Source organism: Ipomoea nil, unplaced genomic scaffold, assembly GCF_001879475.1.
Source record: "Ipomoea nil cultivar Tokyo-kokei standard unplaced genomic scaffold, Asagao_1.1 scaffold0141, whole genome shotgun sequence".
NCBI lineage: Eukaryota > Viridiplantae > Streptophyta > Magnoliopsida > Solanales > Convolvulaceae > Ipomoea > Ipomoea nil.
Window position 1 is genome coordinate 1 of NW_017616569.1, and position 13,682 is coordinate 13,682.

The window sequence follows — 13,682 nt, forward strand, 5'->3', positions numbered from 1 at the left end:
GGAGAGGAAGCACAAACGCCACGCACAGGAAGAACAAAGCGCACGCACCGGAAAACACAAAAGCCCACACGGTTAAGGGGCCAACGACGCACAGGAGCACAACCCCTATGCCACAGGAAAGCCACAAAACGCCGGCCACCTGAGGCACAGACGCACGCAGCGTAGTAGACTAAACCGCACGCCACAGGAAGCACAGAACCGTCGCACACGAAGGGGACCGAGAGCAAAATAGTGACTAAAAGGGCCACGGGCAGGGGGGGAAAAAGTGTGGGGAAGCCGAGACGGGGAGGAATAGCGGAGAGGAAGGGCCAGTAGGAAACCGCATCAACCGCACGAGCGACGCGAACCGCACCAGAACCGAAGTGCGGGGAGAGGAGGGGGAGGAGCGGGCCAATAAAAAGAGGGGTGGAGGAGCAGAAGATCACAGATCGCGGTGGGAGAAGTACGATGGTAGACAAGTGAGGGACAGTCGAGGATGACAATGGAGGTACAGTCGAAACAGGAAGAGGGGGGGAAGAAGTGGGACAGAAGACACAGAAGCGGAAAGGGCCAAAAAAAAAAAAAAAAAAATAAAAGGGACAAACGACGGGGGGGAGCAAGCGCGGCCACAGGGCGGGTGCGGCCCGTGGGGCACCAGGATAAGGGACGAGACCATGAGACACGCGGCAGACAAGGGGCAAATGGAGAGCGGGCACCGGGCAGCAAAAACGAACAGCCGGGTGTGGTAAGGAAAAGAAACGGCATCCGGGGGGCGGCCGGGCCGCACCCTGCGCCAAAAAGGAACGCGGTGTATGCAAGGGAGGGGGGAGAGACGGCGGGGGCAGGGCAACACTAACGACTAAGTGAGGTCAAGAGAAACTACAGGGCAGGCGAGATGGGGAGAGTACGCAAAGAGGCGGAAAAGGGGAGGGAGGGGAGGGAGAGGCACGAGAGGGGAGGAAAAGACAAACGAGAGGAGCAGGGGAGAGAAGGACAGCGGAGGGCGACAAAGAGACACTCAAAGAGGGAATAGGTGAGGCATGGGGCGGGGAGATGACAGAGCAGGGGCAGGGCACCACAACGACAGGGAGCTAGGGAGAGAGACAAGGGCAGGGGATAAGAAAAACAAGAAGACGGTGAAGCAGCGGGCGAGGGAGAGAGACGGGAGGGGCAGGGGGCGGAAGGAAGACGACAAAATAACGGCACGGCGCCGGGAAACGATCGGCGCGCCCGGGGCGGGATGAGAAACGGCGCCAGGGGGAGGTCGGGCAATACACCACGAGACCGAGAGAACGGACGCAGACAAGGCCAGGGAGGCGAGAGCCTGAGCCGCCCCACCACGAAACCACGACCGAAGGCCAAACCAAACGAACATAAGTGGAGACCAAAAGGAGCCCAAAAGGCGGAAGCGAAAAGGACCCAAAAGACCACAAACGAAGGAAGGAAGCAGTACACAGATCAGGAAGCCAAGCAATGAGGGGGGGACAGCGAAGGGGACCACCGCAGCCAAAAGCACAGAAAAGACAGGAGGCTAACGCATGAATAAGAGAGGAGGGGACGGGAGAAAGGTGAGGAGTCGAACACACAAAATACAGTATGGCATGGAGGCAAACTGCGAAAGAAGTATGGGAAAGAGAAAGCACAGGGGTGAGGCCGCCAAGGAGGGCGGAGTGGGAAGGAGAGGTCCCGGGGCAAGGCGAACAGAGTCGAGCCGGGAACGGGAAGGAGGGTAAGGGAGGGCCGGCGAGCAGAGAAGCCCGGGAAACACCGGTGAGACCAGGCGAAGGGGTGTGAAAGGGGACAGACCATCGGAAGAGAGGGACCCAAGGCGGCCCTCGGCGCCGCCCGGAGGCGAGGGACGCCAAAACCGAAGGGCAACCCGCGGGCCAGAACGGGAAGCAAGAAGAAGTGCAGGCCCCGACCATACAACCATGGGCCAGGGAGAGGACTACGGCGAAGACGTAGCAGGGCGGCAAAAGCAAGCACGAGCGCGTGGGTAAATCGGGGAGAGGGGAGGCGGCGGGGGAAGGGCGGGCCACGACAAAAAAGGGGAAGACGAAGGAAAGGAAGGAAGAGGGATGGAGCAAAAGGAAGACCGAGTAAGGCACAAGACCAACGGATGAAGGGGGTAACCGGGGAGGGGAAAGGAAAAGGAGAGGGAGTAACGGAACGGTAAGGCAAAGGGGGAAGGCCATGGAGGGCGAAGGACAGCCAACGCGCCGCGCGCGCGCCCCTGCGCGCGCGCGCTGCCGCGCGCGAAGAGAGAAGAGAGAGAGAGACGATGATAGAGAGAGGAAGAGAGGCCGGCAGATGGGGCGGGGCAAAAAAAAAAAAACGTAAAAGGAGGGGAGCGAAAGGGACACAACCAAAAGCAAAAGGCGGGGACCAGGACACCAGGAGCGCAGGCAAGGAACGAGGGTGGAAAACAAGGCAGGAGCAACTAAGCGCCAGCGAAGACTGAGGGGAGGACCAAAATGGAAGGGGAGGCGGCAAGAAAGCCCAGCAGGGAGGAGACTGGAGCGCGGGACGGGAGCGGGGACGACGAGGGGGACTAGGAGGCGGAGAGGACAAGGGAGAAGGAGGGAGCGAAAAAGACATGCGCGCAGCAATAACGAGGGGACAAAAAGATGCAGAGCAGCAGCCGCAAAGAAGGGAACGAAAGGGGGGGAAAGGAAAAGGCAGAAAGGGGGGAGCGGAAAGTGCGCATAGACAGAAAGAGAGAGGAGCCCAGGGCGAAAACGAGGAGAGGAGGGGGGAGAGGAGAAGGGGGGGGCCGGGGGGCAAAGAAGGGAAAAAAGGACGGGGGGAATGGTGGGAAGAAAGGAGGGCGCAAACAGGAGGGACTACCGGGCGGCCCAGCGGGGGACGAAGAAAAGAGGCCCAGGCAGGGCCCACGGGGGGGGCGAAGAGGGGGAGGGCGGAGGCAAGGGGGGCCAGGGGGGGCAAGGAAGGCAGGGAGGGCCGACAGCAAGTTAGGGGAGGGGCACAACCGGAAGGGAAGGGGGGGAGCGAGAGCGAACAAGGCCGGGCCAAGAGGGGGGGTGAGAAAGGCCGAGAGAGGGGGCACGCAGCGCACGTAGGGGCAGCGCCAAAAAAGACGAGAAAGCAGGAGGGGGGAGGCCCGGCAAACAGCGAGGAGACGGGAAGGAACGGAGACGGGACGGCCTCCGAGGCCAGGGGCGACGGGCGCGTGGGGAGACAACGGGCCGAAGGAAGCGAAAAGGGGATGAATACCCGCCGAGGGGGCACGGGACGAGGATGCGCACGCGGGGCAGGGGCGGAGGGGAGAGGGGGCAGGACAAATCGAAAGGGACGGGCACCCTAGCAGCTGGATGGACGAGGGTATGAAGAGGGACAGGCGGGACCAAGGGAGCGCCGACAAATGAACAATCCAAGTGCCACAAGGACGGCGAGGCAAAAGAAAAACCAGCAGCAGAAAAGGGAAAGAGGACGAGGGTGAGACAGGCGGGCGCGGCGCCAGTAGAGGGTAAAATGACACAGTAAACAGGGAGAAGGAGGCCATGGGGGGGCCGAGGGGGAGAGGGGCAAGCCACGGGAACGCAGGGGAGGAGAACATGCTGACGGGGGGCCGAGGAGGAGGGGACAGGAGCAGGGGCGGCGGAGCAACAAAACATGGGGAAGAGCGGGAAGACAAGGGCAGCCGGGCGGCAAGAAGGAGGGGGGGTGGCAAAAAAGATAGAAAAAAAAGAGAGCGCGGCCACCGACCGAGGAGAAAAAAATGTAGGGAAATGGCGGGGGGGGAACGACAGGCAACGAGGGGGGGGGAAGGAGGCAGGAAAAAAGGCGGCAGGCCACAAGAAGACGGGGACGAAATGGCGGTAGGGGCGAAGAAAAAAGAACGAAAGGGGGACGAGCACCCAGAAGGCGAAGGACGGAAGGTGGGCCCAGGGAGGGAATGAGGGTGGGCAGCACAGGGAAGGTGAGGAGGATGGGAAGGGGAGCCCGCAAACGAAGGCAGGCGCGGGGCGAGCAGGAGGCGGGGGGGCGGTAGCAACAAGGAGGAGGCGCGGGGCGAGCAGGAGGCGGGGGGCGGGAGCAAGAGGAGCAGGCGCGGGGCGATGCAGGAGGCGGCGGGGCGAGCGGGAGCGGGAGGAGGAGGAGGAGGCGCGGGAGGAGCAAAAAGAAGAAGGCACCGACCCCCGGCGGGAACGAAGGGCAGGCGCGGCGGGCGGTGACGGGAGGGAAAGGAGAGGGAGGGCAAGGCACGGAGGAAGGGGGAGGACCAGCGAGGGATCGGGGGCGAGGGGGGGGGGACAAGAGAGAAAACGCATGCAAGGCGAAAAGAGCACCAAGGGCGAAAGGAGGCGGAGGGGGGCAAAAGGGGCGGAAGGGGAAGGCGGGAGAGAAGAGCAGGAACCGAGGGTGGGCGCACCCGGCGCGCGCGCGAAGCGGCGAGCAAAGGAGGAGGAGGAAGGCGGAAGCGCGGGGGGGAGGGGCCACGGAGGGCCCGGGGAAGAAAGGGAGCATACAGGGGGGGAAGGGGAGGCGGGGGGAGGCGGAGCAGCGGCGAGACAGAAGCGAGGGCGGGGGGCAAGGAGCGCCACGGCGGGGGGGCCGGGCGGGGCCGGGGCGAGGGCGCCAGCGAGGGGGGCGGGGCGAGAGGGGAAGGCGAGGGAAAAAAGCAGGTGAAGAGGTAGGAGGGGGGGCGAGAAACCAAGCAGGGTGCCAAGGGATGAGAAAGAGGGGGGCGAGGAGGAGAGGGATAGGGCGGGGAGACGGGAAAAAAAACGGAGAAACGCCGGGGAGAGAGGAAAAGAGAGGCGGGCGGGGCCAGCACGGGGGGGGAGCAAAAAAGAGGGTGGACAGGGCAGGGCGGAGAGCGGCGCAAGGCGAGGGGGGGAAGGGAGCGAAAGGGGCGAGACCAGCGGCGAGAAGCAAAAAGCAAGGGCGAAGGAGGGCGGGGGCGGGCGGGGGCGGGGAGGACACGGAGGGCACGGTGGGAGGACGGCGAGGGGGCGGTGCGAAGGAACGGGGGGCGAATTGCGAGGGAAGGCGGGGCGGAAGGGCCCGGGGCCCGGGGGGGGGCGATGCGGGGGGGGGCAGAGGAGGCGCAAGGGGGCGGGGCGGGGCGAGGGCGGCGAGGGCGGGGGCGAAGGGGCCAGGGCGGGGGCGAGGGCGGCGGCGAGGGGGGCAGGGGCCGCGGCGGCAGCGGGACCGGGCAAGAGCAACGCGCGCGGGCGAGGGGGGAAAGGGGGCGCAGGGAGGAAGAAGAAGGGGGGAGGGGAGGCGGCCAAAAGAGGGGAGACGCAGCAGAAAAAAGAGAAGCACAAAGAAAAAAGGAAAAGAGGCAGAGCGAAGGAGCGAGCGAAGAGAACGAGGGGACCGAGGGGGGCCGGCCAAGGCAAGACGGAGGGGGGGCCGGCCAAGGCAAAAAAGGCGCAGACGAAAAGGGGGCCAAGGAACCAGGCAAAAAAAGAACGGGGACGAAGAACAGCGGGGGGGGGAGCGAAACGGGGAAAGGCGGACGAAGCGCCGGGCCGCGGAACGGGGGAAAAGGCAAGGGGGAAGCAACGGCGGGAAAAGGAGAGGAGGGAGAAAGAGACAGCGGAGAGGAGACAGGGAAGGGGGGGGAGCAAAAACGCGGGGCGGACGGGGCCAGAAGAGCGGGAAAAAAAGAGAGAAAAACCCGAGGGCAGGGAGGGGACGAGGGCGAGGCAAAGCAAGAGGGAAAGGGGGAGAAGAGAGGGAGAGGAAGAGGAAGAGCGGCCCCAGAAGCAAGCCAGGGGGGCGACGAGGCGCGGCGGGGGGGCGGCGGCCGCCGCAAAAACCAGAGGGCGGAGAAGGAAGAAAGGAGAGGGCGGGAGAGAGAAAGCGCGCAAAAACCCAGAAGAAAGGCCAGCCGCAAGAACGGAAGGGAGGAGGGGGAAGAAACCGAACGAAAAGGAAAGGGAGGCCGCAGAGGGAGAGACGCCGAGAGGGCAAGAGGGGGGGGAAAAAGAGCGGGAAAGGCAAGAGGGGGCAGAGAAGGCACAGAGAAGGAAGGAGAGGGCGAAGAGGGCGAAAAAGGGAACGGGGAAGAGGGAAAGGCGAGAGGGGGCAGAGAAGGAAGGAGAGGGCGAAGAGGGCGAAAAAGGGAACGGGAAGAGGGAAAGGGGGAAAGGGAAAGGGAGGCGAGGAGGGCGAGGAGGAGAGGAGCGAGGGAGGAGAGGGGGGCGAGGGCAAGAGAAAGCAAGCGCAGGGCAGCGAAGGCAAGAGAAGGCGAAGGAAAGAGCGAAGCGACGGGGGGGCCGCAGGAGCGCAGGGGGAGAGCGGGCGGCGGGGAACCGAGGGGGCGGAGGGGCGAAGCCGACGGGGGGAGAGGGGAGGCAGGCGGAAGGAAAGAAAGAAAGGGGCGCGCGGGGACCGGGAAGAGGAGCCGGGCGCGGGCGGGGGGCGAGGGCAGGCGAGCGCAGCGGAGCCCAGGCGGGGCGGCGAGAGGGGAAAAGAACCAGAAAGACAGAGACACGACCGCGGGCGAGGGCCGGGAGAAGCCGGGGGGCCAGAGCCCGGGGGCGAGGGACAACGAGCCAAGGCAGAAGGAGCAGAGGCAGCAAAGAGGCAGGCAGCGAGGCGCCCGAGAGGGCCGAGCAAACAGAGGAAGGACGAGGAAAGCGGGGGGGGAGGCGACGAAGACGGGGACGGGCGCGGCGAGGCGGCCCAAGCCGGGCGGAGGAAGAGGGACGGGGCGGCAAACAAAAAAAGACGCGAAGGGGGCAGACGGGGGGGAACGAGGAACCGAGGGAGCAGGCAGGAGAAAGAAGAAAGAAAAAGAAAAGCCAGGCCAGGGCGACAAAAGACCACACCCAAGGGGGGGCGCGAGCCCGAGCAGGAGGGGCCGACCCCCAGAGGGAAAGGGACGGCCCGGGGGGCCGGGGGGGGCGAGGAGGGAGGCGAACCCCCGACACCGGGGGGCGGAGCCACGGGCGCGAAGCCCCGGAGCGACAGGCCCCCCGGCGCCACGGGAGCGGGGCCCGGGAGGAGCCGCAAAAAAGGAACCGGGCCGCGCCCCGGCCAGGGCGGAGGGGAAAGCGCGGGGAGCGCGAGAAGAACGGCGCGGGCCGAGGGGGGAAGGGGGAGAGAAGGGAGGGCAGAAGGGGGGGGGGAAGAAGACGACCCGGGGCGGGGCAGGGGGGCGGGGCAGAGGGAAAAAGGAAGAAGAAGGAGAGGGCGGAAGCGGGGAGCAGCCGGGCGGCGAGCGAGGGGCCGCAGGACCGCCCCGACAGGAGCGGCACCGCAGGAGAGGGGAACCACCAAGGGCGGGAGGGAGGGGGGGGGGCCGCGACGCCGAGGACACCAGAAGAGCGAAGCAGGAACGAAGAAAGGCAGGAGAGAAAAGCAGAGGGGCGAGGGAGGGGGAGGCCCCAAGGCGGGACGGGAGGGGACACCAAAGGCCGCGGCCCGGCCAGCCCGGGGAGAGAGGCCAGGCCAGCCCGGGGGAGAGAGGGAGAGCAGAGGGGGGGGGGGAGGGGGCAAAGAGGGGAACAAGGAAAAGAGAGGGCGAGGGCCGGAGCGAAGGGAGCAGGGCAGGGAGGAACAAGGGGCAAGGCGACCGGGCGGGGAGGAGGCCGCAGCGGCAGACAGCACGGCACGGCCACGGGACACCGAGCGGAAGGAGAAACGGCGCGGCGCGCCGGGACCGGCGCCGGAAGGCGCAAAAAAAACGGCGGGCGCGCCAGCCCCGCAGGGGCAGAGAACCCGGCGCGGGCGCGGCGGGGCGACCGGAGCGCGGGGGAAGGCGGAAGAGGAGAGCACGCAGCGGGGGGGGGCGGACGACGGAGAGGCGGGCAGCAGGGAGCCGCGCCGCACGGGGCGACCCAGCGGGGACCGGGGGCACGAGAACGGGGACACCAGAGGGGCGGCCGGCCCGGGCCGCGCGGACGAGGGAAAGGGCCGCGCAAGGCGCGAACGCCCACACCGGAGAGGGACCGAACGGGCGCACGACGGGCGGAACCCAGCGCACGGACCGCGGGAAGGGGCGAACAGCCCAACCCGGGGAACAGACGACAGCCCCAGGGGGCGAAGAGCCGACAGCGAGGGGCCAAACCGGCCCGGCGAGGGGAGCGCGGGGGGAAGAGCAGCCGGGGAGCCCGAGAGGAACGGGGAGCCGGGGAGCGACGGCCCGGCCACGCGGCACCGGCGGAGCACGAAGGCCGACGGGCGGCCCGGCGCGACGGGGGGGGCGGGCAGGCAAGCGCCCGGCGGCCGGGGCACGCGAGGGCCAAGCGCCGGCCGGCCCGAGGAAACCGGGGCACGCCGCCGGGACCGGGGGGAGGCCGACGCCCCAGAGAAACGGGCGACCGGAAACGGGCCCGGGGCCCGGAGGGCCGGGCACAAGGGGAGAAGGCGAGCCCGGCCAGAGGGGGAGCGCACGGAGGGCGCGGGCCCCCCCGGAAGGGGGCCGGCGGCGCCGGCCACCGAAGCGGCGCAGGAAGGGCCCAAAGCCAAGCCCAGGGAACAGGGAAGCGGCAGAGGGGCGGGCGGGCCAGGGGCAGGGAGGCCGCAGCGGCACAGACAGGGCGAGGGCACCGAGCCGCGCGCCGAGACAGGGCCCAGAGCGGGACGCCGGGCGGGCGGGGCGGAACGGACCCGACAAGGAAGGGCGCGACCGGAGGACCGGGAGAGGGACGGCCGCCGGGCACCGGGGCGGCGGGCGCCGGCGCCCCGGGCAGCAGGGCACCAACGGCCGGAACCGGCCGGCACGGGGCAGGCGGCAGCCCCCAGACAGGGGCGGACGACGGGGCGGAGACCGGGGGGGGGGGAAACAGGCGCCCGGGCCGGGGCACGGCAACCCCCGGGGGGAGGAGGCACCCCGGCGCCCGAAGGGACGGGGCGAGGGGGCCGAGGGCCGGAGAGAGAGGGGGCGCGCGCCCCGAGGGAGGCGCGACCGACCCACCGGGGGCGGGGGCGGGGACAGGGACACGGGGGGGGGGAGCGGGCGAGCGGGGCCGGGAAGGAGGGCAGGGGGGACGGCAGCGCCGGAGCGCCGCGGACGCGAACAGGGGCGCGAGGCAGGGGCGCGACCCCGGCGGACCCGGAAAGGGCACCGGACGGGCGGGAACCGAAAACCAGCGGGCGGCGAACCGAGCCGCCGCCGGCCCGCGGGACCCAACAAAGCGAGAGGACAGGAAGAGGCACCGGGGGGCCAGCGACGACGCCGGGCGGCCGGAGCGGAGGCCCGGACGCACCCGCCGGGGACGAACCGGGCGGAGGAACCCGGAGGGGGCGGGGCAGGGGAGGCGCACCAAGGGGGGCGGGACGCAAGCCGACAGGCGCGCGGCCGCGGCGGCCACCCCGGCGCGCGCGGAGGCGGCGCACGAAGGCGGAACGCGCCCCGACCGAGGGCGGGGACAGCCCACAGCGGCGGCAGAGCGCGGAGCCCCGGGCAGCGGCGGCGCAAGAGCGCGCGAGCAGGGAGCGAGGACGCACGCGGGCAAGGGGGGCGGCGGCGAGGCAAACCGCCGGGCGGGCGCGGCACCCCGACCGCCGGGGGAGCACGGAGCGGGCAGGGAGGGGCCGGAGCGGGGGAGCCGGGCGGGGGCCCGCGCGACGAGGGAGCGGAGCCCCCAGCGGCGCACGGGCCGACCGGGACCCCGGGGAGGGGGGGGCAGAGCGAGGAGGCAGAGGGGGCCGCGAGGGGGACCGCGCGCGCGGCCCGCACCGAAACAGGGCGGGACCCCGAGAGGGCCAGGCAACGGCGGCGCCGCAACGCAGGGCGGGGAGAACCAGCGAGCGCGGGGGGCGAGGGGCAGGGCACCCCGAACCACAACGCAGCCGCGGAGGCGGCAACAGCAGGCGGGGCGGACCGCCACGGAGGGGCACCCAAGCGGCAGCCGGGGCAGGGAGAGAGCACCCAGGGGCGGGCCCAGAAGCAGGGACAAGGGCCCGAGGAAGACGCGCGGGCGCGAGGGCGCCGGGGGGGCCCGGAACCAAGCCACGGCCGAGGAGGCGCCGGCGCAGGCGGCAACAGGCACGCGGGCAGAGCCCAGGCGCCGCCCACGGCGGGGGAGCGGACGGGGCAGGGGCGAGGGCACGCCCCGCGGGGGGGGCGGGGCACCCGGCCCGCACGGGACGACGGCGCGAGCGGGCACCCAGGAGGAGGGAGCCGGGCAAGGGGGGCCGGGCGGAGGCACACGGGAGGCCACGGGCCCCAGGCGACGCGGGGCAGAGCGGAAGCGAGGGAGGCGGGCGGCGACGGGACGGGCACCAGCGAGGGGGCAGCAGGCAGGCGGCGGCGCCGAGCAGCACGACGCGGGGAGGGCGCGCCCACAACCCCGGGGCACGGGGGAGGCGGCGCCCAGGGCGCGCGCCGCGACGACGGGAAGCGCGGGGGCGGGCGGGGCCGCGGGCGACGAAGAGGGGGCAGGGCGCCAGGGGGGCGCGGGCCGGCCCAGGGAGGCAGCAGCAGGGCGAAAGGGGGCCCGAGGCGGGAAGCGCCGGAGCGAGGCGGAGGGGCAACGCCCCGAAGCAGGGCGGCGAGGACGACGCCCGGCCGCGGCGCGGGGGGCCGAGGGAGCCACCGGAAGCCGGGCCGCGGGGGAACCGCGCCCGGCACGGGGAAGGCGAGGCCAGCCGAAGGGGCGGCGAAAGGGAGGGAGCGGAGCAACGGCCAGGAAGGAGAAAGCAGAGAGCGAACCGCCGAAGCGGAAAAAGGGGGGCCGAGCAGAAAGCGGGGGAGCGGCGAAGGGCAGGAGGGGGAGAGAAGCGGACGCGAACCGCGGACAGCCGCCGCAGGGGAAACCACCGCCGCGCAGGGCCCCCGACGGAGGCGACCAGAGAGGCCAACGAGAGACAAGAAGGCCCCCCCGAACACAGCGGACAACGGGCAGCGGACGGGGCGCGCCAAAGAGCAACGCGGCGCAAAAGCGCACGCAAAAGGGGCGGAGGGGAAAGCCCACGCGAACGAAGGAGGCGGGGGGGCCGGAGGAGCCAACGACAGGAGAACCAGGAACGGAGAGCGGGCCCCCCCGGCCGCCCGACGCGGGGGGCGGAAGAACGCGGGGGGAAGAAGGAGGGAGGGCCCGGCGCCGACCCGGACGGCCCAACCGGAGAGCGGACAGCGAAGGCGGGCCACGGAGGGAACAGGGGGCGAGGGGCGGGCCGGGACCCCGGGAGGCCGAAGGCGGCCGGGGGGGGAGCGCGGAGGGCCGACGGGGGGGAGAGGAGGGGGGCGGGCCAGGGAGGGCCGGCCGGGGCGGGGGCCGCAGGGCGCGCAAAGGGGGGAAGGGAGAGAGGGCAGCAAGCGGGGCGCAAGGGCCAACGGGAGCCGCGGCCCCAGAGAGCGCAGAGGGAGGAACCCGGGGAGAGCCGCCGACGCCAACGACCGGCCAGGGACGAGCCAGACGAGAGCGGACCAACGGCCCAGCCGACCGCCGCGACGGGCGGGACAGCCCAGCGGGGGCGCAGGAGAGGCGGGCAGGGGCAGGGGGCGGGCCGCGGCCCCAGGACGGAGAAAAAGGGAGCCACCGGGGCAGGGACAAGAGACGAGCAGGACCGCCGGGACAAGGAGACAGCCAACCCGGAAGCGCAACGACCCAAGGGCAAGAGCGGAGCGCGACCAACGGAGCGAGAGCCCCCGAGCCAAGGGGAGCAGGCAGGAAGGAGGCAGAGACGGCGGCGAGGCGGGGCCCGGGCGCAGCGGGGCCAGCCGGGACGGGAACCAGAGACCGCGCCCGGGAAGGAAAGCGGCGCACCGACAGGCCAACCAAGGGGGAGAGAAGCAGGAGAGGCGGGGGCGGGAGCGAGGCAGCCGGCCCGAACGCAGCAGACAACGCGCCGCGGGACGGCGCGCGCCAAGGGGGCGGGGGCACCCCGGCGGCCGGACCCGGGCAAGGCGGGGGAAAGAACGCCGAGGAAAAAAAGAAGGCGGGAAGAGACCCGCCGGGCCCAACCCGAGACACGCGAAGAGCCGGGGGCAAACCGGCGCCCAGGGCGAGGCAAGAGAGAGAGAAAGAGACACAGCCCAGGGCACGGAGGGAGGGACGGAGGGGGGCGAAGACCAAGAAGGGAGGAGGGAGACCAAGCAGGCGGCGGACGGCGAGAGCCAAGCGCCGGGGCCCGGCGGAAAGAAAAAAGAAGGGCACGCGCGGCCGGGCGGGAAGGGAGGAGGAGGGAAAGCCGAGGGAGGGCAGCGGGCGCCAGACCGCCGGGAAAAGCAGGAAAAAAACGGCGCGAAGGGGACGAGCCCGCCGGCACCCCAGAAGGAAAGGGGGGAGCGCGGAGGGCGGGGGCGGGGAAGAGGCGGGGGGAGGGGCGCCAGGGCGGGGCCCAGGGAGGCCGAACCGCAACCGGGGCGCGAGAGAGAGCGGGCCAGACACGGAGAAGGGAGGGAGGGAGGCGCGAGAAGAGAGGAGCCGGGGGGGGCCCGCCCGGACCGCCCGGAGCCCACGAGGGAGCGAAAGGGGGAGCGACAGGGGAGCGCACCCGAAGCGCCCCAGCGAGCCGCCGGAGGAGGAGGGGGGGGGCAAACCCCGGGGCGAACAGGAGGAGGACGCCAGGCGAAGGGGCCGGGGAGGAGCCACAGCGCAGGGGCAGGCGCCGAGGAGCACAGGGAACGAGCCAGGGGGCGGAGAGCCCGCACAGCCCAGGCACAACGACGCAAGGAGCAGGGGCGCGCGCGACCACGGAGCGAAGAGCCCGGCGGGCGAGCCGCCCACGGGGGGCGCGCGAGGCCAAAAGCGAGAGAAACCCCAGCCCGCGCGGGCCGGGGGGGCCCCCAGGGCGCCACACGGGGGGGACAGGGGGACGGAAAAAAGGGGAGCCGAGCAACGGGGGCCGACCGAGGAGAAGAAGCGCAGGAGCGGGGGCGGACGGCACCGGCGAGAAACGAAAGAAGACGGCCAGCGCCAAGGGGCACGCAGACGGAGCGCCCGGCGGGGGGGGGGGGGGAAGCAGGGGCAAACCAAAAGACCCAACAAGCAGGAGCGCGCCCGGAAAAGGAGGGGAGCCAGCCGCACCGGCCAGGACGGCGACCGGGGACGACGGCACGCCAGGCACGAGCCCGGCCGGCGGCAGCCCCCGCCGGGCGGGGAAGGGAACGACGGCGGGCAGGGCCAGCGCCCAGAGGGGGACGGGCGGGGGGACAAGGCCCGGGAACGAAGGCACCGCCGGAGGGCGGACCGGCGAGGACGAGCGAGGCCGGCGGCAGGCAGGCGAGGGGCAGCCGGCAAGCCGAACGGAGGACGGGGGGGGGGGGGAGCGCACCCGCGCGGGAGCGCGACCCGGGGCCCGGCCAGGGGAGCACGGGGGGCGCCCAGGGCAGAAGGGGCAGGAGGACGGGACGGCAGCCGCACCGGCCGCCGGCGGAGCACCGGCAGGCGGGGCAGGGGGCCAAACGCAACGGGGCAACGAAACACGAGGGGGGCGCGCGGGGCGGGACGGAACCCAACACCGGACGGCACGAGCGGACGACAGCCAGGCACCACCGGGGGCCGCGGGCCCGAAGGCACCCCGCGCGGGCAAGAGGAGGCGCGGCAGGGCAAGCCCGGGGAAGGGGCGGCGCGGGGCAGCGAAGGAAACCACAGGCGCCACCGCGGGGGCGGGCCCCCGGCAAGGCCGGGGAGGGGCAGGCGGGCGAACGGACGCCCCAGGCGGGAGACGGAACGCGGGAGCGGCAGCACGGCACGGGGCGAGACGCACAGCGCCGAGGAGCCAGCGGGGACGGCGAGGACGACGGGGGGAGCGAAGCCCAGGCGCGCCCCGAGCGG

General features: G+C 71.7%; 1 protein-coding gene across 1 annotated transcript in view; it reads left to right on the forward strand.

Moving 5' to 3' along the window:
- The first annotated feature begins 1,580 nt into the window (after window positions 1-1,580).
- LOC109171279 (filaggrin-like) overlaps window positions 1,581-13,682 on the forward strand; it is a 31,029-nt gene continuing 18,927 nt past the window's right edge. The window contains exons 1-2 of the mRNA XM_019320380.1: window positions 1,581-1,708; window positions 5,637-6,188. Of these exons, the coding sequence (XP_019175925.1) occupies window positions 1,581-1,708; window positions 5,637-6,188 (680 nt within the window). The remainder of the gene's footprint in view (window positions 1,709-5,636; window positions 6,189-13,682) is intronic.